The sequence below is a fragment of the Scyliorhinus torazame genome, chromosome 22 (genome assembly GCF_047496885.1).
Source record: "Scyliorhinus torazame isolate Kashiwa2021f chromosome 22, sScyTor2.1, whole genome shotgun sequence".
Lineage (NCBI taxonomy): Eukaryota > Metazoa > Chordata > Chondrichthyes > Carcharhiniformes > Scyliorhinidae > Scyliorhinus > Scyliorhinus torazame.
In genome coordinates, this window is record NC_092728.1 from 82,717,443 (window position 1) to 82,741,452 (window position 24,010).

At 45.6% G+C, this 24,010-nt stretch overlaps 1 protein-coding gene across 7 annotated transcripts in view; it reads right to left on the reverse strand.

The window, feature by feature from the left end:
- The window catches only part of golga1 (golgin A1), a 117,648-nt gene that overhangs the window by 50,672 nt on the left and 42,966 nt on the right, over positions 1-24,010 (reverse strand). For 6 of the 7 annotated variants that reach the window (XR_011937654.1, XM_072488448.1, XM_072488447.1 and 3 more), the window contains exons 4-8: positions 14,466-14,540; positions 14,006-14,103; positions 13,451-13,483; positions 10,534-10,662; positions 464-633 (exon numbers count right to left, since the gene is read on the reverse strand). Coding sequence is in view for 6 of the 7 variants with exons in the window: in XM_072488448.1 (XP_072344549.1) it covers positions 464-633; positions 10,534-10,662; positions 13,451-13,483; positions 14,006-14,103; positions 14,466-14,540 (505 nt within the window). In the remaining variant the exon portion in view is untranslated. The remainder of the gene's footprint in view (positions 1-463; positions 634-10,533; positions 10,663-13,450; positions 13,484-14,005; positions 14,104-14,465; positions 14,541-24,010) is intronic. The other variant, XM_072488452.1, reaches the window with a different exon arrangement.

A 24,010-nucleotide genomic window follows, 5' to 3' on the forward strand; every position in this document is an offset into this window, starting at 1 on the left:
ATGTATATGCAGGTGGAGTACATGTTGATCAGTTCGAAGCATGACACACTACAGGGATGATGGTACAAATTTGTACCTAGGAGCACCCACCAGAGCTTGGAATCATGAATTTGTAAATTTTATCCTTATAATGTATCCTCATTCATACCTTAACCACTGAAATATTCAGTATACCCTAAAAGACCCTGTAATACACTTTGGCTGTATGCTCTACTAAACATCATTAAACTTACCATTCTGCTTGATCTGTCTTTTGCTGGAACCTTTAGCTTTAAAAAAAGAAGAACATTTTGCTTGTCTTGTTAAATGCCTGAATTAGTTCAATTTCAGTATGTGTCCAACCAGAGCGAGTTTGACGGTCAGAACAAATCGGTTCATTTTGAATCAACACCAAATTGTAAAGACCATGAGAAGAAATGATTCAGGACACTACCATTGACTTTTTCTTCCAAACATGCTGTACCTTTCTTTGTCAATATCTTCATTTAGTGTCTGTAGCTGCTCAAGCCTTTTGTCTTGATTTAACAGTTTCTGATTGGAGACCTTCAGCTCCTCTTTGGTTTGATCTAGCTCTGTTTTCCTTTCCTCAAGTTCCCTTTCAAAATTGGACAACATCTCTTCTTTCCTCAGGAGCTGTAAAACAGGCAACGGATAAGTTCTTACAGATTAGCTTTAGCTCAAAAACCTTAAGTTAAAAATTTTAGTTAAGTTTTAAACATTCCAACAGATTTCAGTTCTATTACTCTCTTTTACTAACCAGGATATTAACTTATAGTCAAAGAGAAAGTTTGGGTGGGACAAGATGAAGATGAAGGTTTGGTTGCATCCCAAGAGACAGGAAGCAGAATCATGCCCCTGCCTGAATACATGAAAAGTAGCAGAGAGATGCCGAATAAAAAGAGTATGCAGTAAAGAAAATTTACATTCAAACAGTGTAGTAATATTTTCATAAAGTGTAATGTGACTGAATTGAATTTTGGATATTGTATACATTTTACAGTCTAAATCACTTCCCATTCAGTTACATTTATTGAAAATTTGATTCATTACTGTGTAGGAGCAGCGAGGTTTATTTATAGCTCCATCATAGAAAGGCATGAGGCAGGTTCATTTACATAATTCCTTATACGGAAGGATCATATCTCATTTAGGTCATCAAGGGAAAAGCAAATCAGCTGAAAACAGTTACCCCCTGGGGAGAGAAAGAAAACTCATGTGTCTCTCATAGCTCTTACAGTGTGTGGATATGGTGTGACAGTGGCAGAGAACAGACTGTCTGCCTGGACTCTCAGGTTCAGGAACATAGAACAATTTCTAACATGGGGGGTGGAAGCTAAAAATAGGGAAATCCCCAAAGACAGAAAGCATTAATTTCAATCAAGTCTAGGGTTAAAACGCACCTCTCAAGCCACAAGTTTAGTGCCTCATAAAAAGTTATGTTGGAAAGATTAACTTATACTTTTTGTTTATCTAAACTAGATAGATGCCTGTAGTTAAAGATTGCTAAACAAGCATGATAAATTACATACTTAATTTTAAACCTGTATATTGACAACAGGATTCCTCCTTTCAAGGAGGAAAACAAAATATGGTTAAAAATAGCAGCTTACAAAGTTTAACAACCCTTGTGGATGGATGTCTACTGTACAACAGGCTGTGCAACTAGTGATAGTAATCAACTATTTCCTGAGAGATCTGATAGGTAAAAATGCTATTTTAATATAAATATTAAGGCCCAGTTTTAATACCCATTTTAAAATGAGGATTTCAGCACTCATAACCTCAGGTCATGACAAAACACATAGCTTCAACAGAGGCTCAAAAAACCTGACACATGCATAAACTAATTGGAGATAAAAACAAAATTTTCACTAAGCAAGATGAAAAAGCTATTGTTCTAATAAACATATTTTCAAAGTCAGTTTGACATTAAGAAAGGAGCTGTACCAGTAATCAGGTCAAGGACAAGTAAGCACCATAGCAATATGAACTCACCAATGTCCAGAATGTGGATAAAGCAAAGTCAGCAGAAAACCAGTAGAAGCCAGTCTTGATAAAAGCACAGAAGCGCATTCCATAACATACACAAATATTCAAACTTGAAACATTCAGAACTTATGTTGCACATTAAGGATTGACAGTTAATCATCGAATCAAATGTATTTGATTCCCACCCAAACCAATTAGGACGACATAGGGGTGTAGATAGATGGCTACAGACTGATAAAATTCTCTTTAAACATGATGTCCATACGGCCATCTTTATCCAGGATCATCCTCTACTTTGATCTAACTGCTCGCTATCCTTATTTTCATATTTTCACTTTTCCACTCTTAACTCTTGAAGTAAATGCAAGCTGTTTTGCCGTAAGCAAGAAACCATTTCTGTATTACTTTGCAAGTTAAATTGTTTATAAGTTACTTCTCTTTAAGTCCTTTCGCTACCCGGACTTTATTGAGAATAGATTTAAGTTTCTCTCAATTGTAATCAAATAGAGGCAATAAAGATTCTTCTTTGCATCCGAGAAGTTTAACTCCAATTTCTACTGAGTTTTAGTGTCACAAGACTTCACTAATTACGCATGGTAGATCTCATCACTAGTGTGTGATTTAGGCATGTAATAAATCAAAGTTTCGGCCTGTGACTATCATCTCAATCTAGATACCGAATTGTAGCTTCAAATTCAATGATAATATTAATCGCATTAGCAATAAATTCAATAATCTGTTTGAGATGATATACACAAACTGAGATCTCCATATATTACGATATAAAAAATACACTTAAGAGTTTGCAAGTTCCTAAACATTGTCCATTCTGAGCCTGGGTAGTCATAAAATCCCTACAGTGCATATTTTACATTCTAATATATGGAGATCTCAGTTTGTGCATGTCATCTCAAAGAAATTATTGAATTTATCCCTACAGTGCATCGAATCTGCACTGACCCTCCAAAAGAGCACCCTACCTAGGCCCATTCCATCCTGTCAACTGCACATCATTGGACACTAAGGGACAATTTAGCATGGCCAATCCACCTAACCTGCACATCTTTGGGACTGTGGAAGGAAACCGGAGCACCCGGAGGAAACCCACGCAGAAATGGGGAGAATATGCAAACTGCACACAGTCACCCAAGGCTGAAATTGAACCCGGGGCCCTGGTGCTGTGAGGCAGCAGTGCTAAGCACTGTGCCACCATACCACCCCATGCATTACGACAGGTACTGTGGCATCAAAAAGGTCACTCGAGTTCTCATGATAGCAGCAAGTAGGAACGTCCAAGTGCTTTATCTTTGGGATCATATAGATTGCATAAGGACATCTAGTTTAAATCCATGTTCTGATTAATTTGCTTAAACTTCAAGTTACTTATAACAGGCATTTTCAAAGTTGCGTCCTGCAGGTGGGTCATGGGCTGGTGTCGGGAGGGTCGTGGAGCCGTCCGTTGCTCCAGATTGTGCGAATTCACACGCAACAGCCGGCTTTTAACAATGCGGGCTGCGAGCAGCCTTCAAAATGACGGCCGCGACCATATAAAAGAATGCAGGCACATTGCGTTTGCATGCCCACTTGGTGCGTATGCGCAGAACCGCGTGGTTCCGTAAGCTCCAATAAGGAAAACTGATCAGCTAAAGGCAAGATTTCACCCAAAATGTGAAGGTACTTTTTTTCGAATTCTGTTATGAATTTCTTTTCCATTTCTGATCCCAAAACCGACTGAGCTACCAGCACCTAAGTAGTCAAATCCTGTGTTACACTGAATATACCACCACATTCGGCCAACCAACCCGTGTCCACATTTTTGCTTAAATTGGAACACAATTGAGGACAAGGCACTATTCGTACATGAGAGAAAACAAGTGGAGAAACAAAAGAACATTCTGGCCAGCCAACCAGCCCACACCTCGGAATTGAATGCAATGCAAATTGATACAGGAGCAAATACTTCATCCCTCATGTCTTTCAAAATATGGTCTGGCCAGGTGGACAGAAAAGCAGCAAATGGAATACAACCCAGGGAAGTGTGAGGTGATGCATTTGGGGAGGTCAAACAAGGTAAAGAATTACACAATAAATGGGAGGATACTGAGGAGTGTAGAGGTAGGGAGGGACCTTGGAATGAATGTCCACAGATCCCTGAAGGTAGCAGGACAGGTTGCTAAGGTGGTTAAGGCGGCATCTGGAACCCTTACATTTATTAGCCAAGGTAGGTTTGCACAATCGGAGAAGCATAAGATTTCTTTTTAAATGGAGTGTAATCTTCCTACTTGAAGGGAGGCAAAGAGCAGGTCACGCCCCCGAACGTCGACATCACGTGCTTTGGGCACGATTGCGATTCCTCCAATTTGTCAGCAGCAATCAAGGTAAGAGAAAATGATGGGTCGCGAAGGTCAGCCGGCGTAGATCGCGAAGGTCGGCCGGCATAGGTCACGAATTTGGCCCGGTTGGTAAAAATGGGTCCCCGGAAAAAAAGTTTGAAAAATAGACTTATACGGATGGATCTCAATGTTGCGATTAGAGATTAAACCACCAATGAGGCAACTGTGATAGGAAGAGTTCTTTCAACATTTTCAGGTATACAAAATTCAAACAGAACAGCCAGCAAAGAAATTTAAGTGCAAACAGTTTGAGTTACTCGGTTTTACTGCAAGTGTATAGGCCGATGCTGAGGCCACACCTGGAGTATTGTGTACAGTTATGGTGTCCTTATCTGAGGAAGGATGTGTGGTGTTGGGTGTTCTGACACACAGATGAGCCAACACAGTTGCATATGGTACAACGCTTCTTTATTTAAACTCACTATTTACAACTTGGTCTTTGCACTCTGCACGTGGGGGGCTCCCTGCTTGTGGTGTTTCAACAGCTCTTTCTTGTTCCCTTCTCCCCAGACCTACTGACCTCCAGGTGTCGTGCTCGTGCTTTTTATGTGGTTGGTGTTCTTGTCTGTGATTGGTTGTGGTGTTGTGTACTCTGATTTGCCTGTTAGTGTGTCCATCATGATGTGTGTGTTTGAATATCATGACATCCCCCCTTTTTACAAAGATATGTGCCTACGTGGTAATAAATATGATCGTGACGTGAGTGCATCTAAGAGTGTGTGTGTGTCGTGTGCAGCATGTGTCTATGACGGAACTATGTACATGGGGCGATGTCGAGTGCGTCACATGAATCCAGTTGTACCATAACATAACAGAAATGCGAACGAGAGAAGAAGAAAAAAAAATTTGAACAGTTGTCCAGTCAGACGACATCTGGAACGATAAACAACAACAGGTTATCATGTAAAATTGTCCAACTTATTAAACATATGAACTGTATTATAAGTCCATTCTAATGGGTTTGCGACGAATTCGGGTTGACCGCCTCAAGGGTGGATCAAGAACCACCGGCTGCTGTGCAGGCATGGCCATGGGTGGCGATGGAAAGGGCGTGATGTGCGGCAGCTCCACAAAGTCATCCTCGGAAGCCTGTTGAGGATCTGGCGTGTTGTGTGGCTGTGAGCGTGGAAGTCGGCGAAGGGCGCGCCGATTGCGGCGACGCACGGAACCATCCGGCATGCGAACCAGGAACGAGCGGGGAGCCACTTGTCGGAGGACTTCGGCCGGTGCTGACCAGCCACCATACGGTTGATGGACGCGTACTTTGTCTCCGGAGGACAGGGGGGGCAGGTCCGTCGCTCGTGTGTCGTACCGACCTTTCTGGCGATCACGCTGCAGTTGCATGTTCCGAAGAACCGCCTCATTGTCTGTTGTCGGTGCCAGGACGGAAGGTACCGTCGTCCTGAGGGAGCGACCCATTAGTAGCTGCGCTGGCGAGAGGCCCGTGGATAACAGGGCCGATCGATAGGCCAGCAAGGCAAGGTTAAAGTCCGATCCGGCATCAGCCGCCTTGCACAGGAGCCGCTTTGCGATGTGGACACCCTTTTCAGCCTTCCCGTTCGATTGTGGATGCAGAGGGCTGGATGTCACATGAGTGAAACCATATGCTGCGGCAAAGGACGACCATTCACGGCTGGCAAAACAAGGTCCATTGTCTGACATGACAGTCCTTGGAATGCCATGGCGAGCAAACGTTTCCTTGCAGGCCCCAATGACTGCGGACGACGTCAGATCATGGAGAGGCATGACTTCCGGGTAGTTTGAGAAGTAGTCTATAATAACAATGTGATCTCTGCCGAGCGCGTGAAATAGGTCCACACCCACCTTCGCCCAGGGGGGCGTCACCATCTCGTGTGGTAGAAGTGTTTCCGGAGGTTGCGCCGGCTGAAACCTCTGACAGGTTGTGCAGTTGAGCACCATGTTGGCTATGTCTTCATTAATACCCGGCCAATATACCGCCTCCCGGGCCCTTCGTCTGCATTTTTCGACGCCCAAGTGGCCTTCGTGTAGTTGACGAAGAATCATCTGGCGCACACTGTGTGGAATAACGATCCTATGCGATTTCATAAGGACCCCGTCTATATTGGTGAGATCATCTCGCACATTATAAAACTGGGGGCACTGCCCTTTTAGCCACCCTTCCGTCATGTGGCGCATCACTCGCTGCAGCAGAGGGTCAGTCGCCGTCTCTGCGCGTATGTGGGCCAGACTAGGATCATCAGCTGGCATATTTGCTGCTGTCAGAGTCACGTGTGCCTCAATTTGACGCACGAACCCCTCTGCATCTGGTGGTGTGCTCACTGCTCGGGAAAGAGTGTCCGCCACGATGAGTTCCTTCCCCGGAGTGTAGATCAGTTCAAAATCGTACCTCCTGAGTTTGAGTAAGATGCGCTGGAGGCGAGGAGTCATGTCGTTCAGGTCTTTGTTAATGATGTTGACCAGGGGGCGGTGGTCAGTTTCGACCGTGAATCGTGGCAGGCCATACACATAGTCGTGGAACTTGTCCAGTCCAGTTAACAAGCCCAGGCATTCTTTTTCGATTTGCGCGTAGCGCTGTTCGGTAGGGGTCATGGCTCGTGAGGCATACGCAACCGGGGCCCATGATGACGTGCTGTCTTTTTGCAGGAGTACCGCTCCAATACCAGATTGGCTGGCGTCTGTTGAGATCTTTGTAGGGCGAGTCGTGTCAAAGAAGGCCAGCACTGGTGCCGTGACCAGTTTGTGCTTGAGCTCCTCCCATTCCCGCTGATGCGATTGGTGCCAGTTGAATTCCGTCGATTTTTTTACGAGATGGCGCATGTTTGTTGTATGAGAAGCCAGGTTGGGAATGAACTTTCCAAGGAAGTTGACCATGCCCAGGAATCTTAAGACAGCCTTCTTGTCAGCCGGTCGTGGCATGGCTGTGATGGCGCTAACCTTGTCTGCATCGGGACGGACCCCGGACCTTGAGATGTGGTCCCCGAGGAATTTCAGCTCCGTCTGGCCGAAAGCACACTTCGCACGGTTGAGACGCAGGCCATTTTGCCGTATGCGGGTAAAGACACGTCGAAGACGATGCATGTGTTCCTGCGGAGTGGTGGACCAAATGATGATATCGTCCACATATACACGTACCCCTTCGATGCCTTCCATCATCTGCTCCATAATGCGGTGGAATACTTCAGATGCCGAAATGATGCCGAATGGCATCCGGTTGTAGCAGAATCTGCCAAAAGGGGTGTTGAATGTGCATAGTCTTCGGCTGGCCGGGTCCAGTTGGATCTGCCAGAATCCTTTGGACGCATCCAATTTAGTGAATATGTTGGCTCGCGCCATCTCGCTGGTGAGGTCTTCTCGTTTCGGGATGGGATAATGTTCCCGCATGATGTTGTTGTTCAGATCTTTTGGATCTATACATATACGGAGCTCGCCCGAGGGCTTCTTTACACAGACCATGGAGCTGACCCATGGCGTGGGCTCCGTGACCTTGGATAGGACCCCTTGGTCCTGAAGAATCTGCAGTTGTGCCTTGAGGCGGTCTTTGAGAGGCGCAGGAACCCTGCGAGGTGCGTGAACGACAGGGATGGCGTCCGGTCTGAGTCGAATCTTGTACGTGTGTGGCAATGTCCCCATGCCTTCAAAAACCTCCTGGTTGTGAGCGAGGAGGGAATGGAGATTCGCGTGGAACTCAGCATCCGGGAAGTCGGATATCTCATCTGGAGAGAGAGACATAATGCGCTGTACCAGGTGAAGGACCTTACACGCTTGTGCGCCCAGTAACGAGTCCTTTGATGAGCCCACAACTTCGAAGGGGAGTGTGGCCGTGTACCTCTTGTGAGTCACCTGTAGCTGGCAAGATCCTATGGACGGGATAACGTTCCCGTTATAGTCAACCATCTTAAGCCAGGATGGTGTGATGGGTGGTTTGACCTTCATGGCCTGGACTGCAGAGTAAGCAATCAGGTTGGCGGATGCGCCGGTGTCCAGACGGAAGGCGACGCGCGATCGGTTGACCGTCAGGGTGGCACACCACTCATCGGCTGGATTGATGGCATTGACCTTGTTGACATCAATGACGGCAACTCGGAAGGCATCCTGGTCATCTGCATCACTTAACTGGAAGTCTTGATGCGTGGGCTGGACGGTCCTGACTCGTGCGCGAGGTTGTCGAGGATGCGCCGGATCTATGGGTTGAGCCGCACGACAGCGGGCTGCGTAGTGGCCCATCATGGCACATCTGTTGCACTGTCGGTATTTTGCAGGACATTGCCCTTTTAAGTGTAGACCTCCACAATTGCTGCACGTCATGACGTCACGGCGTTCGTTGCGCCACTGTGCATGCGCAGTGCGATCTTGCGGTGGACGCGCCTGCGCAGTGCGTCCCTCGTTGTGGCCGTTATTTTTGGCGCGCACCTGCGCGGGAGACCGCGAAAAGCGCGGGAAGCGGCCGCTGTCGTCCGGGCCGTGGGGCGGGAAGAAATCGACAGCCTGGATGCGTTCGACGTCGTGGGCGGCCTGGCTTGCCGATTCGACGGCTGGGGACCCCCTCCGTGCCAACTCGGACGCCTGAAATCGGGCAAAACGGCAGGTAGCATTTTCATGGACGACACAGGCTTCCACAGCAGACGCTAAGGTGAGGCTCTTTATTTTAAGAAGCTGCTGGCGTAGGCCACTAGAGGCAACGCCAAAAACAATCTGGTCCCTGATCATGGACTCTGTAGTGGTGCCGTAACCGCAGGACTGCGCTAGAATCCGGAGGTGCGTCAAAAAGGGTTGAAAAAGCTCCTCCTTACCTTGCAGGCGTTGCTGAAAGATGTATCTTTCAAAACTTTCGTTTACTTCAACTTGAAAGTGCTGGTCCAGTTTGAGGATGACCGTGTCATATTTGGCCTGGTTTTCGCCTTCTTCGAACACCAGTGAATTAAAGACATCGTTTGGGTGGGGGCCTGCGTAGAAGAGGAGCATTGCAATCTTCGAATCATCCGAGGCATTCTGTTTTTCGGTGGCACGGATGTACAGGTCAAATCGCTGCCTGTAGAGCTTCCAGTTGGTGCCTAGGTTCCCCGTGACTTGCATCGGCTGCGGTTTGCCGGTGTGGTCCATGTCCAGAATGGCAGGTTAGTAGGCAGGTATCGATCCACTCCTGTACCATGTGGTGTTGGGTGTTCTGACACACAGATGAGCCAACACAGTTGCATATGGTACAACGCTTCTTTATTTAAACTCACTATTTACAACTTGGTCTTTGCACTCTGCACGTGGGGGGCTCCCTGCTTGTGGTGTTTCAACAGCTCTTTCTTGTTCCCTTCTCCCCAGACCTACTGACCTCCAGGTGTCGTGCTCGTGCTTTTTATGTGGTTGGTGTTCTTGTCTGTGATTGGTTGTGGTGTTGTGTACTCTGATTTGCCTGTTAGTGTGTCCATCATGATGTGTGTGTTTGAATATCATGACAGGATGTACTTGGTATGGAGGGCTTACAGCAAAGGTTTACCAGGCTGATTCCTGGGATGGCTGGACTGTCATATGGTTAGGATTATATTCACTAGAGTTTATAATAGTGAGAGGGGATCTCATAGAAACTTATAAAATTCTAACAGGATTAGGTAGAGTAGATTCAGAAAGAATGTTACTGATGGTGGGGGAGTCCAGAACTAGGGGTCATAGTTTGAGGATAAGTGGTAAACCTTTTAGGACTGAGGGGAGTAGAAATTTCTTCACCCAGAGAGCGGTGGATCTGTGGAATTCGCTACCACAGAAAGTAGTTGCGGCCAAAACATTGTGTAATTTCAAGAAGGAATTAGATATAGCTCCTGGGGCTAAAGAGATATGGGTGTGGGGGGGGGAAAGGCGGGATCAGGGTATTGAATTTGATGATCAGCCATGATCATAATGAATGGCGGAGCAAGCTTGAAGGGCCAAATGCCTCCTCGTGCTTCTATTTTCTAAGTTTCGAGAGATTGATTGCCAGTGGGCCAAGAGGTGTAGTTTGGACATCCTTAACTTGGCAATAATCTAAAAGGTTTTTTAGTTTGAGAATTAAATAATTCATTCTAAAAGATACACCAGTTCCAAATCCTGTTGGGGAAAAATGTGTCCACTACAAACTATACAGCCTGAAGTAATGCAATTAAGACTTCTAGATACTGAAAGAATGTAATAATGTTTCTTGTACCATATGTTTGACTTTGGCAAGTTCCTGTTGCTGAAACCCATCCAGTTCATCCTGCTCGTCTCGTTTCTGGAACAGATTCAAACTCTGATCCTTCATTTGTTTCAGCTGGGTCTCAAACACTGCTTTCTCCTGAGAAATTAAATGAATCAAAAGACGAGCAAAATTTATAAATGCATTTTTCACCCACACAATTGTATCTCAAAAATCAATGCCTTCAAGCAATTATGAAAATAATTTTTCATATAAATCTCTGTATACAACCTGGAAACACCTAGCTAGGGGATTTTATTTACAAGCCTGTAACACAATTGAGAAGTTCAAGTGATCGGATTTATAAAATATATCAAAAAGAAAATCTGTGCTACAGTCTTGGCAAACCATTGGCAGATATGTATGCATGTGTGCAATATAAAATATTAAAAATCGTCTGCATGCATGTGTGTCTGAATGTTTGCCATTCTGTATGGGCATGGAAATGCATACTGGAAACTTCTTATGTAAACACGTCACCTGCAACTACTTGCTGCTCTCAGTGGTAATGCTGCAGTGCCGTCACTAATGTACCCATTCCACAAAAAAGTGCAACAAATATATTTCCCTCTGAGGCACAAAAAAAAGTGATCCAACCATGGCTAGTTAAAGATTGTAATAGGTCAAAGGAAAAGGTTGATAAAGTTGCCAAAAAAGTAGTAAGCCTGGGGCTTGCGAGTTAATTTTGAATTCTGCAAAAGAGGACCAAGAAACTGATAAAGAAAGAGAAAATAAAGTACGTGTGTCAATTAGCAAGGAACATAAAAACAGACAGTAAACACTTTTTGAGGTATGTAAAATGCAAGAGATTAGCAAAGACAAATATGGCCCCATTACAGGAGAATTTACAATGGAGAATAAGGAAATGGCAGAAAAACTAAACAAATGCACTGTGACAGTCTTCAAGGAAGAACAAAAAACTCCCAGAAGTATAAAAGAATCAAGGAAACAATGGGAAGGAGGAACTGAAAGAAATTATTAGTGAAAAGGTAGTACTGGAGAAATTGATGGGATTGAAAGTTGTTAAATCCCCTGGACCTCATGATCGACAGCGCATTGTTGAAAGAGGTGGCTGTAGTGGATGGTGGTCATTTTCCAAAATTCTGTAGATTCTGGAATGGCTCTTGCAGATTGGAAGGTAGCAAATGCATCCCCATTATTTAAGAAAAAAAAAGAGAGAGAGAGAGAAAACAGGGAACTACAGTTCTATTAGCCTGACATTTTTGTTCAGGAAAAATGCAAAAAATCCATTGTAAAGGATGTGATAACTGAACACTTCGAAGATAATGGTAGGATTGGGCAGAGTCAACATGGGTTTATGAAAGGGAAATCATGTTTGACAAACCTATTGTAGTTATTAAAAAATGTAACTAACAGAATAGATAAGGGGGGGAAAACAATGGAAGTGGTCTATTTAGATTTTCAGAAGGCGTTTGATAAAGTCCCACACAAGAGGTTAGTAAACAAATGAATGCACATGGGATTGGGGTAATAAACTGGCATAGAATCAGAATTAGTTAATGGGCAGAAAACAGAGGAGGAATACACAGGTCACTCTCAGGTTGGCAGGCTGTGGCAGGTAAGGTATTGCGAGAATTAGGCCCCAGCTAGTAATAATCCATATCAATGATTTGGATGTGGGAATTAAAAGTAATCTTTCCAAGTCTATTGATGGCACAAAATAAGGTAGGAATGTGAATTGTGAGGAGGATGTAAAGAGGCCTCAAGGCAATTTTGACAAGTTGAGTGAGTGGGCAAGAAAATGGCACATGGAATATATTGTGGAAAAGTGTGAAGTTATCCACTTTGGAAGAAAAAACAAATATGCAGAATATTTTTTTTAATTGGCAGAGACTGGTGAGTATTGATGTTGAAAGGGACCCTGGTGTGTGTCATAGAATCTCTACAGTGCAGGAGGCCATTCGCCCATCGAATCTACACCGACCCGTGAAAAGAGTACCACTCTTAGGCCTTCGCCCCGACCCTATCCCCATAACCCAGTAACCCCGCCTAACCTTTTCGACACGAAGGGTCAATTTAGCGTGGCCAATCCACCTAACCTGCACATCTTTGGACTGTGGGAGGAAACCGGAGCACCCGGAAGAAACCCAAGCAAACACAGGGAGAAAGTGCAAACTCCACACAAACACCTGAGGCCGGAATTGAACCAGGGTCCCTGGTTCTGTGAGGCAGCAATTCTAACCACTATGCCACCTTGCCATTCTTTTTTATGTGTCCTTTTTCATGAGTCAATGAAAGCTGCATATAGTTGTAGCAAGAAGGCAAATGGTATATTGGTCTTTACTGCAAGTGGATTTGAGTACAGAAGTAAAGATTTCTTGCTGCAATTGTTCAGAAGGAAGGATATAGTTCACAAGAAAGAGTGCAACAAGGTTCACTGGATTGATTCCCACGATAGTTGGGTTGAGGAGGCTGGGCCTGTATGTATAGAGTTTAGAAGAGTGAGAGAGGCAATTGGGGGGGGGGGGGGGGGGGGAAGAGGTAATAGGACAAGGGATACAGTCTTAGAATAATAGCTAACCCATTTAAGACTGAAATTAGGACTTTCTTCACTCCGAAATCTCAGTCATAGAGAATGTTCAGGAGATTTCTAGATAATAAAGACATCAAGGGATATGGGGATAGTGCAGTAAAATGTGTTGCGGTAGAAGATCGGCCACAATCTGATTGAATGGTGAATCAGGCATGAACAGGGCAAATGGCCTACTCCAACGCCTACTTCCTATGTCCCTTACAGTAGATGAGGTTCTGGCCCAGATTATGTAATCAGAAAATTAAACCCTTAAATATCACCATTCTTATTTCTCTTCAATAGCCAGTTTATCATTATTTAATTGAGCAATTCAAAATAGACAATATCAAATACCTTTTCAAGGATGGAAACTTTCAGCATCCAATCCTGAAAATAAAAATGGCAATTATTTTTCTTTCCAAATTGCAGAAACTCTTCAAAAACAAAACAAACTTAAAATTAATGCATATAACATGATACAATTTATTGTATCTTTTTGATTGAACCAAAAGAGATACTTCTTGGACAGATTTACTGTTCTGAGACCATCAACTTGTCGGGTGTAGACACTTCGTCAATTTTAGCGTCTATCATCAGTGTTCAATGGGGCACAAAAAAAACCCTAGGTTTAGGGTGCATGTCAAACAGTGTCATTCGTCTACGTTTCTTACTGCATTTTCACCAGAGGAATGAGGAGTTGCTTGAAGAAATTACAGCGAGGAATGAAAACAAAATCCGTTTGTAACTTAAGAAAGCAGAATGTATTTTTATGGTTCCAAAATAATTGGCAACTTTTACCTGCAAGGATTTCTAAGATGATTATTGCAGCTTTCAAAATCAATCATAAATGTTCATTGTAGCAAAGCAAGGAATAGTGTTAACCTAATTCTGCGACTTGATTAAGGTTACCTGATCCTTCTTTTCCAAGGCTAGTGCCATTCCCTCTGCCATTTTTGCTCGGTTGGCTTGATATGCTTCATTCTGTTCCTGAATTTTCCTCATTGAGGCTGATTACAATTTAAAAAAGAAATTGCATGTTACTAACCTGCAGTAAATGAAATTACACCAAGTATCAATTAGGTCATTTTATTTGAATTAAAACAATACATAACATTTATCAATACTTTCTATTGGTAAATTAATATACTTGGGTTATTTTAGAAAAGTTTTTTTCCAAATGTTCTTCCAAAATTTTCAACAATGGAATTATAATGTTATCTAAATCTTTGAAGACACCAGAAGCAAATAACAATTATGAAAGATTTTTAGCTTAAATTTTCTTTTACATGTAATTAAAAAAAAGAAATGGATTACCATAAAAAAACTCAATGAAATTGATCTTGCAATAAGAAACAATAAAAATACGTACAATCCTGATGTTTTTCTAATGCAATCTCAAGCTTCTCTTTTGTCTTCTGCAAATTTCGCAGCTGTTCAGCATAATCTTGAATAAGGGGAGAGGGGACGCAGGCCAGGAGTTCAAAACAGGCAAAAAAAGAAAACAAAACACAGGAATAATCATGAGTGAAGGATGTAAATGATTTTCCCCAATAGAAAATCATTACTGTTAAGGAGAACGTGTGTTGATGAAATCCCCTTAACATGTTAATGGTAAAAAGAAAAAAATTACTCTGGGACTAACAAACATAGCATATTTGGGAAAACAATGTTGGAATACATGCTGGTGCATGTGGAGATTAAACATCGAATTTAAATGAAACATCTCTTTGAATTACTGAAAAAACACCAACTATAATCCATGGGTAACCATCTTTCTTCAGTCTTTTCAATCAGTTGTCATTTGAACTCATAAATTAAGCTTTCAGAAAACATGCTAAATTTCAGATTTAATTTGTGCTCACTTACTAAAGAGAGATTTCTTGGGAGCTTTGAACAATTTTAAAAACCAACAAACAATATCTAACTAACCACATCACTTTTTTTTAAAAATATATATTTTATTAAAGTTTTCAAACACAATTTTTCCACCTTACAAAATCAACATAAAAGATAACACAATAACTAATAAGTATAACCACTTCACTTTTAGAGAAATATTGAATTGAATAGCATGTGCAAGAAAGAGATCTTAGTAAAGCCAAAAAGTGTGAAAACAAACCCAATTCTGAAATTTAATCTATTAGCTTTAAACAATTGCAGTTTTACCTTTTGTCAAACTTAGTTACCAGATTCATTGTATTCTGCACTAGAACAAAAACTGGTATTTATCAAGAATTAGAGCTAATTAGTCAGCTTGGATTTAAACACAAACTCAATCATTCAAGCTGCCTGACTGATTAGGATCTTTCACATACTTCAGTAACTTAACATGCCTCTAGTCAGTGAAGAGATGAGATTAAGGAGTGACCAGATAGAGGTCTCAAGGCTAGTCAGGGTTCTAAAATAATGATTGATTGTTTGCACTGATTGGTGAGGTTGCAACAATAGATAACAAACTTTTTTTTAAAACAATTTTAATGAGGTATTTTTTGGCATTACAAACAATGCCATATAAAAATGCCACGTATAAAAACAGTGTACAAAGAACAATAAACATAGTGCAAACACCGACACCCGTCCCTCCAAGACCCGCCTATTTAGCACAGGGCTAAATCGCTGGCTTTGAGAGCAGACCAAGGCAGGCCAGCAGCACGGTTCAATTCCCATACCAGCCTCCTCAAACAGGTGCCGGAATGTGGCGACTAGGGGCTTTTCACAGTAACTTCATTTGAAGCCTACTTGTGACAATAAGCGATTTTCATTTCATTTCATTTAAACCCCTATTCTCTGCTACCCCCTTACCCTGCTGATTAATTTTCCGCAAGGAAGTTGATCATAGAATTTATAGAATCATAGAATTTACAGTGCAGAAGGAGGCCATTTGGCCCATCGAGTCTGCACCGGCTCTTGGAAAGAACACCCTACCCAAGCCCATACCCCCACCCTATCCCCATAACCCAGTAACCCCACCCAACACTAAGGGCAATTTTGGACACGAAGGGCAATTTTTTTAGCATGGCCAATCCACCTAACCCGCACATCTTTGGACTGTGGGAGGAAACCGGAGCACCCGGAGGAAACCCACGCAGGGAGAACGTGCAGACTCCGCACAGACAGCAACCCAAGCCGGGAATCAAACCTGGGACCCTGGAGCTGTGAAGCAATTGTGCTAACCACTATGCTACCGTGCTGCCGACACATGATGAATGGTTGCCACCTCCGGGCACTGACCCTCTCAATGCAAACTTATCTTCTCCAGGCCGAGAAAGCTCGCCATGTCGGTTGATCAGGCCTCCGATTTCGGGGGCTTCGAGTCCCTCCAAGCTAATAATACCAGTCTCCGGGCTACCAGGGAGGCAAAGGCCAGAACATCTGCCTCTTTCTCCTCCTGGACTCCCGGATCTTCCGACACCCCAAAAATCGCTACCTCTGGTCTCATTGCCACCTTGTTTTCAAAACTCTGAACATAACGTCAGCAAACCCCTGCCAATATCCCCGAAGTTTTGGGCACGCCCAGAACATGTGGACATGGTTCGCTGGTCCTCCTGCACATTTTACACACAGGTCCTCCACCCCAAAGAATCTACTCATCCGGGCCACTGTCATTTGGGCCTGGTGTACCACCTTGAATTGGATCAAGCTGAGCCTTGCGCATATAGCGGTCGCGTTGGCTCTGCTCAACGCGTCCGCCCATAGGCCAATCTCCATCTCTCCCCCAAGCTCCTCCTCCCACTTACGCTTCAGCTCCTCGGTCTGCGCTCCTCCGCCCCCCCCTTTGGTTCTTTGTAGATGTCCAAGACACTCCCCTCCCTCACCCACCCCCTAGACACTACCCTATCCTGGATCCCCCTAAGTGTCAGGAGTGGGAAGGATGATACCTGCCTGCGCAGAAAGTCCCGCACCTGTAAATATCTGAAGTCGTTCCCTCTTGCCAACCCAAACTTCTCCTCCAGCGCCCTCAAGCTAGGGAAGCTCCCTTCCAGGAACAGGTCCCCCATCATCTCAATTCCCACCCTTCGCCAAACTCGAAACCCCCCATTCAGGCTCCCTGGGGCAAACCGGTGGTTGTCACATATTGGGGACCAAACCAATGCTCCCGCTGCTCCAACTGACCCCAGATCCGCAAGGCCGCCACCACCATGGGACTGGTGGAATATCTCGCCAGCGGGAACAGCAGAGGTGCCGTTATCAACATCCCCAAGCTGTGCCCCTACATGAAGCTGCCTCCATCAGCTCCCAAATCGACCCCATCCCCACCGCCCACTTCCTTCACGTAGCAATATTGGCCGCCCAGTAGTAATTACTGAAGTTTGGCATGGCAAGCCCCCCCTCCCCCCCGATTCCTCTCGAGCATCGCCTTCTTCACCCGCGGGGACTTACCCGCCCAGACAAAGCTCAAAATGATTTTATTAATCCTCTTAAAAAAGGACCGCGGGATGAAAATTGGGAGGCATTGTAATACAAATAGAAATCTCGGTAGGACCGTCATCTTAACGGTCTGCACCCTCCCAGCCAGCGACAGCGGTAGCGCATCCCAACTCCGAAACTCACCCCTCATCTGCTCGACCAACCAGGACAAGTTCTGCTTGTGTAATCGGCCCCAGTCGCTCGCCACTTGTATCCCGAGGTACCTAAAACCGTCCCCCACTAACCTAAACGGTAGCTCCCCCAGCCGACCCTCCTGACCACTTGCCTGGACGACAAACATCTCGCTCTTTGTCGTGTGCAGTTTATATTCCGAAAACCGGCCAAATTCGCCCAAAGTCGCCATGATCTCACCCATCCCTGCTCCTGGATCTGCTACATAGGGTCTCGCTGTACGCGGACGACCTATGTTCCACCCCCACTCCCCCCCCCCCACCCCTCCGAACCAGCCCCTTGAAGCTCTCAGAGCAATTGCCAGCGGCTCTATAGCTAACGCAAACAGCAGTGGGGAGAGGGGGCATCCCTGTCTTGTCCCCCGGTGCAGTCTAAAATAGTCCGAGGTCATCCTATTCGTCCTTACATTAGCCTCTGGGGCCTGGTACAACAGCCTAACCCAGTCGATAAAGCCCCTATTGAACTCAAACCGTCCCAGCACCTCCCATAAATAGTCCCACTCCACCCAGTCGTACGCCTTTTCTGCATCCATTGCCACAACACCCTACACAATTGCAGCATAACCTCCCTAGTCTTGAACTCCATCCCTCTAGCAACGAAGGACAAAACTCGATTAGCCTTCTTAATCACCTGTTGCACCTGCACACCAACTTTTTGCAACTCGTACACCAGCACACCCAGGTCCCTCTGCACAGCAGCATGTTTTAACATCTTACCATTTAAATAATAATCCATTCTGCTGTTATTCCTCCCAAAATGGATAGCCTCACACTTGGCAACATTGAATTCCATCTGCCAGATCCTAGCCCATTCACCCAACCTATCCAAATCCTTCTGCAGACTTCCGGTATCCTCTGCACTTTTTGCTTTACCACTCATCTTAGTGTCGTCTGCAAACTTTGCACATTGCACTTGGTCCCCAACTCCAAATCGTCTATGTAAATTGTGAACAACTGCAGGCCCAACACTGATCCTTGAGGGACCCCACTAGTTACAGGTTGCCAACCAGAGAAACACCCATTTATCCCCACTCTCTGCTTTCTGTTAGTGATGATGTGGAGATGCCGGCGTTGGACTGGGGTGAGCACAGTACCAAGTCTTACAACACCAAGTTAAAGTCCAACAGGTTTGTTTCGATGTCACTAGCTTTCGGAGCGCTGCTCCTTCCTCAGGTGAATTTACCTTGTCATCCTCCAACTGTATTCTAAATTCCACCATATTGTGGTCGCTCCTTCCAAGAGGATCCCGAACTATGAGATCATTAATCAATCCTGCCTCATTACACAGGACCAGGTCGAGGACCGCTTGTTCCCTTGTAGGTTCCATTACATACTGTTCCAGGAAATTATCCCGGGCACATTCGATAAACTCCTCCTCAAGGCTGCCTTTACCAACCTGGTTAAACCAATCGACATGCAGATTAAAATCTCACATGATAACCGCAGTACCATTTCTACATGCATCTGTTATTTCTTTGCTTATTGCCTGCCCTACCATCCTGTTACTATTTGGTGGCCTATAGACTACTCCTATCAGTGACCTTTTCGCCTTACTATTCCTGATTTCCACCCAAATTGATTCAACCTTGTCCTCTATAGCACCAATATCATCCCTACTATTGTCCGGATGCCATCCTTAAACAACAAAGCTACACCACCGCCCTTACCGTCCATTCTATCCTTTCGTATAGTCTGATACCCTTGGATATTTAACTCCCAGTCGTGACCATCTTTTAACCATGTTTCAGTAATAAGTAGGCTTCTTATATTGGCCACCAACTGCCTGCCCTTGACAAACCCAGTTTGATCCTCACATCCGGCACACAATCTTCAATCCTGGAGGCCAAAACTTTGGCCAGCAACTTGGCATCCACATTAAGCAGGGAGATCGGCCTATATGACCCGCATAGCTCCGGGTTCTTGTCCCGCTTCAATATTAACGAAATAGTGGCCTGTGACATCGTCGGGGGCAGCACCCCTCTATCCCTCGCCTCATTGAAAACCTTGACCAGCAACGCCCCTAATATCCCCGAGAATTTCTTGTAGAATTCCACCAGATACCCGTCCGGCCCTGGAGCCTTACCCGACTGCATTGCCTTCAAACCCTCAGCTATTTCTTCGGCCCTGATTGGGGCCCCCAGCCCATCCACCAGCTCCCTGCCCACCCTTGGGAAGGTTAGTCCGTCCAAAAAGCGCCTCATCCCCTCGGGCCCCGTGGAGGGTTCCGAGCGTTACAGTCTGCTGTAAAATTTTCTGAACGCCCTGTTTAGCCCAGCCGAGTCCCCTACCAAATTCCCATCCCCATCGACCACCGTTTCTATTTCCCTGGCTGCCTCCCTCTTCCTAAGCTGCAGTGCCAGCATTCTGCTGGCCTTCTCCCCATGTTCATAAAATGCCCCCCTCGCCTTTCTAAGCTGCTCCACTGCCTTGCCTGTGGACAACACTCCGAATTCAGCCTGCAGCCTCCGACGTTCCCTTAACAGCTCCACCCTCGGGGTCGACGCATACCTCCTATCTATCTGTAGGATCTCCTCAACCAATCGGTCCGTCTCTGCCCTATCTGTCCTGTCCCTATGTGCCCGGATCAAAATCAGCTCCCTTCTCACCACTGCTTTCAGTGCTTCCCAGACCACCACTGTTGAGACTTCCCCCGTGTCATTGACCTGCAGATAGTTCTGCATGCACTTCCTCACCCTCTCGCACACCGCCTCGTCCGCCAACAAGCCCACGTCCAATCACCATTGCAGGCGCTGGAAGCTTACCTCACTAACCTGCAGTTCCACCCAATGTGGGGCATGATCCGAAATAGTGATGGCCGAGTACCCAGTGTCCACCACCCCCACCAGCAAATCCCTGCTCAAAATGAAAAAAATCAATCCGGGAGTAAACCTTATGCACATGCGAATAAAAAGAAAACTCCCTCCCAGTCAGCTGCCTAGACCTTCATGGGTCGACCCCCCCATCTGCTCCATGAACCCTATCAGTTCCTTTGCCATTGCTGGCACCCTCCCCGTTTTCGAACACGACAGTCCAGGCCGGGGTCGATGACCGTATTAAAATCCCCTCCCATCAGCAACTTGTGCGAGTCCAGGTCAGGTATCTTCCCCAATACCCTCTTTATGAATTCTACATCGTCCCAGTTTGGCACATACACGTTTACCAAGACTACCTTCCTCCCCTCCAGCTTGCCGCTCACCATGGCATAATGGCCCCCCCCGTCCGAGACTATACTGCCCACCTGGAATTGCACCCGCTTATTGATTAAAATCGCCACGGCTCTAATCTTGGTGTCCAGCCCGAATGAAAGACCTGACTGACCCAACCCTTCCTTAGCCTGACTTGATCCGCCACTTTCAGGTGTGTCTTCTGCAACATCACCACGTCCACCTTCAGAGCCCTCAGATGCGCGAACTCACGTGCCCTCTTGACTGGCCCATTCAGCCCTCTAACTTTCCAGATGATCAGCCTGGTTGGGGGGAATCGCGCCCCCCCCCCCGATCAGCCATCCCCTTTCCTGGGCCCGCCCCCAATCCATGCGCCGCGCCTCCATCGGCCCGCCTCTTGGCAGCGCCCACACCCGACCACCGCTCTGTCCCTCCCTCGTCAGCAGAGTAATCCCCCCCCCCAGCAACACCACTTTGTTAACTAACCCCTGCCATATATTAATCATATGCACACTGCCCACTGTGCTTCCGTAGACTAGCTCACCCAGCTGGCTTGGTGACCTCCGGCACCAAGAAGGCCCCCACCTATTGTTCCCTACTCCTCCTCCACCCGCCCCCCCCCCAAATCGAAACCACTTCCCTCCTCAAACCGAGACCGAACAATCACCCAATTACCATAGGAGACATCCCAAAACGAAAAACCCACAAAGAACCCCCCAATAGTGCAAATCAAAGTAATAAAAAAGTAAAAAGCCCCCACCAGCCATCCCCACCAAAACACCGAAAACCCAAAGAAACCGAATAACTTTTACTTCCCCATCTTCACCCAAACTTAAAAGCAGGAGAAAAACGACAATCAAAACATATAAACATCACTCGGAAAAGTTACAACTTAAAACAAAAAGTTCTCAGTTCAGCACCAGCCCTTTCTTCTTGGCAAAGTCCACCACGTCTTCGGGCGACTTGAAATAATGGTGCTGGTCCTCATGTGTAACCCACAGAAGTGCCGGGTAAAGCAGCCCAAATTTCACCTTCTTCTTAAACAGGATCTCCTTCACTTGCTTGAAGCCTGCCATCCTTCTGGCCACCTCCACACTCAGGTCCTGATAGACACGCAATATGCTATTGTACCATTTGCAGCTTCTAGTACGCTTAGCCCACTGGAGAACACACTCCTTGTCCAAAAATTTGTGGAACCGGACCATCATCGCCCTGGGGGGTCCCCTGGCCCTCGCATCCTCGCCATCGCCCTGTATGCCCCGTCACCTCCAGCGATCGGGGAAAAGCCCCCTGCCCCAGAAGCTTCTGAAACATACTCGACAAGAACGCGCCAGCATCAGCCCCCTCAGGGAGACCGACAATTCTTAAGTTCTGCCGGCGAGCTCTGTTCTCCAGATCTTCCACCTTCTCCAGCAACTTCTTTTGCTGATCCTTCAACATCCCAACCTCTAGTTCGACCACCGTTTGGTGCACCTCCTGGTCTGCCAGCACTTTCTCCAACTTCTGAATCGTCCGATCCTGGGCATCCAGCCTGCGCTCCAGCCGATCGATCGACTCCTTTATCGGGTCAAGACAGTCCCGTTTCTGTCTGGCAAAGCCCTCCTGGATGACGTGCATCAGCTCCTCCGTCGATGGCTGGGCCGTCGCAGCAGGGGTCCAAACATCAGCCATGTTGTCTTCAGCTGCCACCTCCACCCAGCCCTTGCTTATCCTTTAATTTCTTCCTTTTCGGTCCCTTGGGGTTTTCCATTCCATGCACCATTGTGTGGATCCAGAGGCTAATCGTCTGCGCCTTCAAAGTCAAAACTCAAAACCACGAAAAAGTCGGGGGAAAAGGTCCAAAAGTCTGGCCAGAGCGGGAGCCACCAAACGTGTGACTTACTCCCTTATAGCCGCCACCGGAAGTCAATAGAGCACAAACTTAAGATAACCACAGAATGCATAAAAGGACATGTTACTAAAACATTTATTCTAAACCCAGAAGATTGTGTCACAGTTATAAAGTTTAAAAGATTATAATAGTTTTGGACCATGAATGAAGTGTAAATAAGTGGGTGTCATGTGACTTGTTTTGAAGCCTGCCTGATAATAAGCCTGGGTGATTTGATTGTTAGCGATCAAAGGAAGGTCTAGATGGTTTTAAATAGAAGAAGGTGCAAGACATTTATGCTTAGAGACAATGGCAGCAGTCTTGGAGTACACCATGAGTATACCCCGAGTCTCCCAAAGTCCCAGAAAGGTGAAGTTACTGGTTGTAGATAGTGGTGCTGTAAACTGTTTATTTACTTCTAATATGAAAGGAAGTTGGAATCCGAGGATGCTAATTAGTTTCCTAACTTGATACAATTTTAATGTGTTTCACAATGCCATGGGTAAGAGGATGCCACTTTTGAGATGCACCTACAGGCTTCCCTACAAATGTGTGAATATTGCAGACAAGCAGGCAGAGTTCTATTTGGTCAGCAAAGAGAAATAGCCGCTTGACTTTGTGAGCTGCCACAGCCGGATGCAGGAGTCTCTAGTTGAAGAGATGCATCCTGCAGCCTTCTATAGATTCTGGGAGACTTGTTCTGGCGTGGCGTGAGAGAAGAGTCATTGGAACAGGCTTTATAGTCGGTGGCGAATACAAGAACGCTCTGAAAAACGAGGAAAGCATATGGAGACAAGCCACTCAAATTTACCATTGGGTGAAGCAGGGATATGGGAACCCATTGGAAGCAAATATGGTCTGCTTGCTATAAAGGATTTTAATTCCGTGGAGAGTGTAATAAGTATAAAAGGGGAATGTTCCATTCTATAGTTTAAAGTATAAATTGTCTACAAAAAGAAAATGGTCAGTAGTGCTTTTAGACATTTGTTGTCCAAAGTTTCACAACATGAAATCTTGTTGAGTCATTCTTTCAGCTATTAACTGGAAATTTGTGTCTCTTTTTGAAAGTTACAGGTCTCGTAAGGGAATTAGAACAATTGTTAAAATGTGAAATTCTCTGCCATTTGTTGCTGAAACTAGGAAATTAGGAAAGTGCTCAAAAATAGGGTACAGGGATCCAATAATGAAAAATGAAATGAAAATCGCTTACTGTCACAAGTAGGCTTCAAATGAAGTTACTGTGAAAAGCCCCTAGTCGCCACATTCCGGCGCCTGTTCGGGG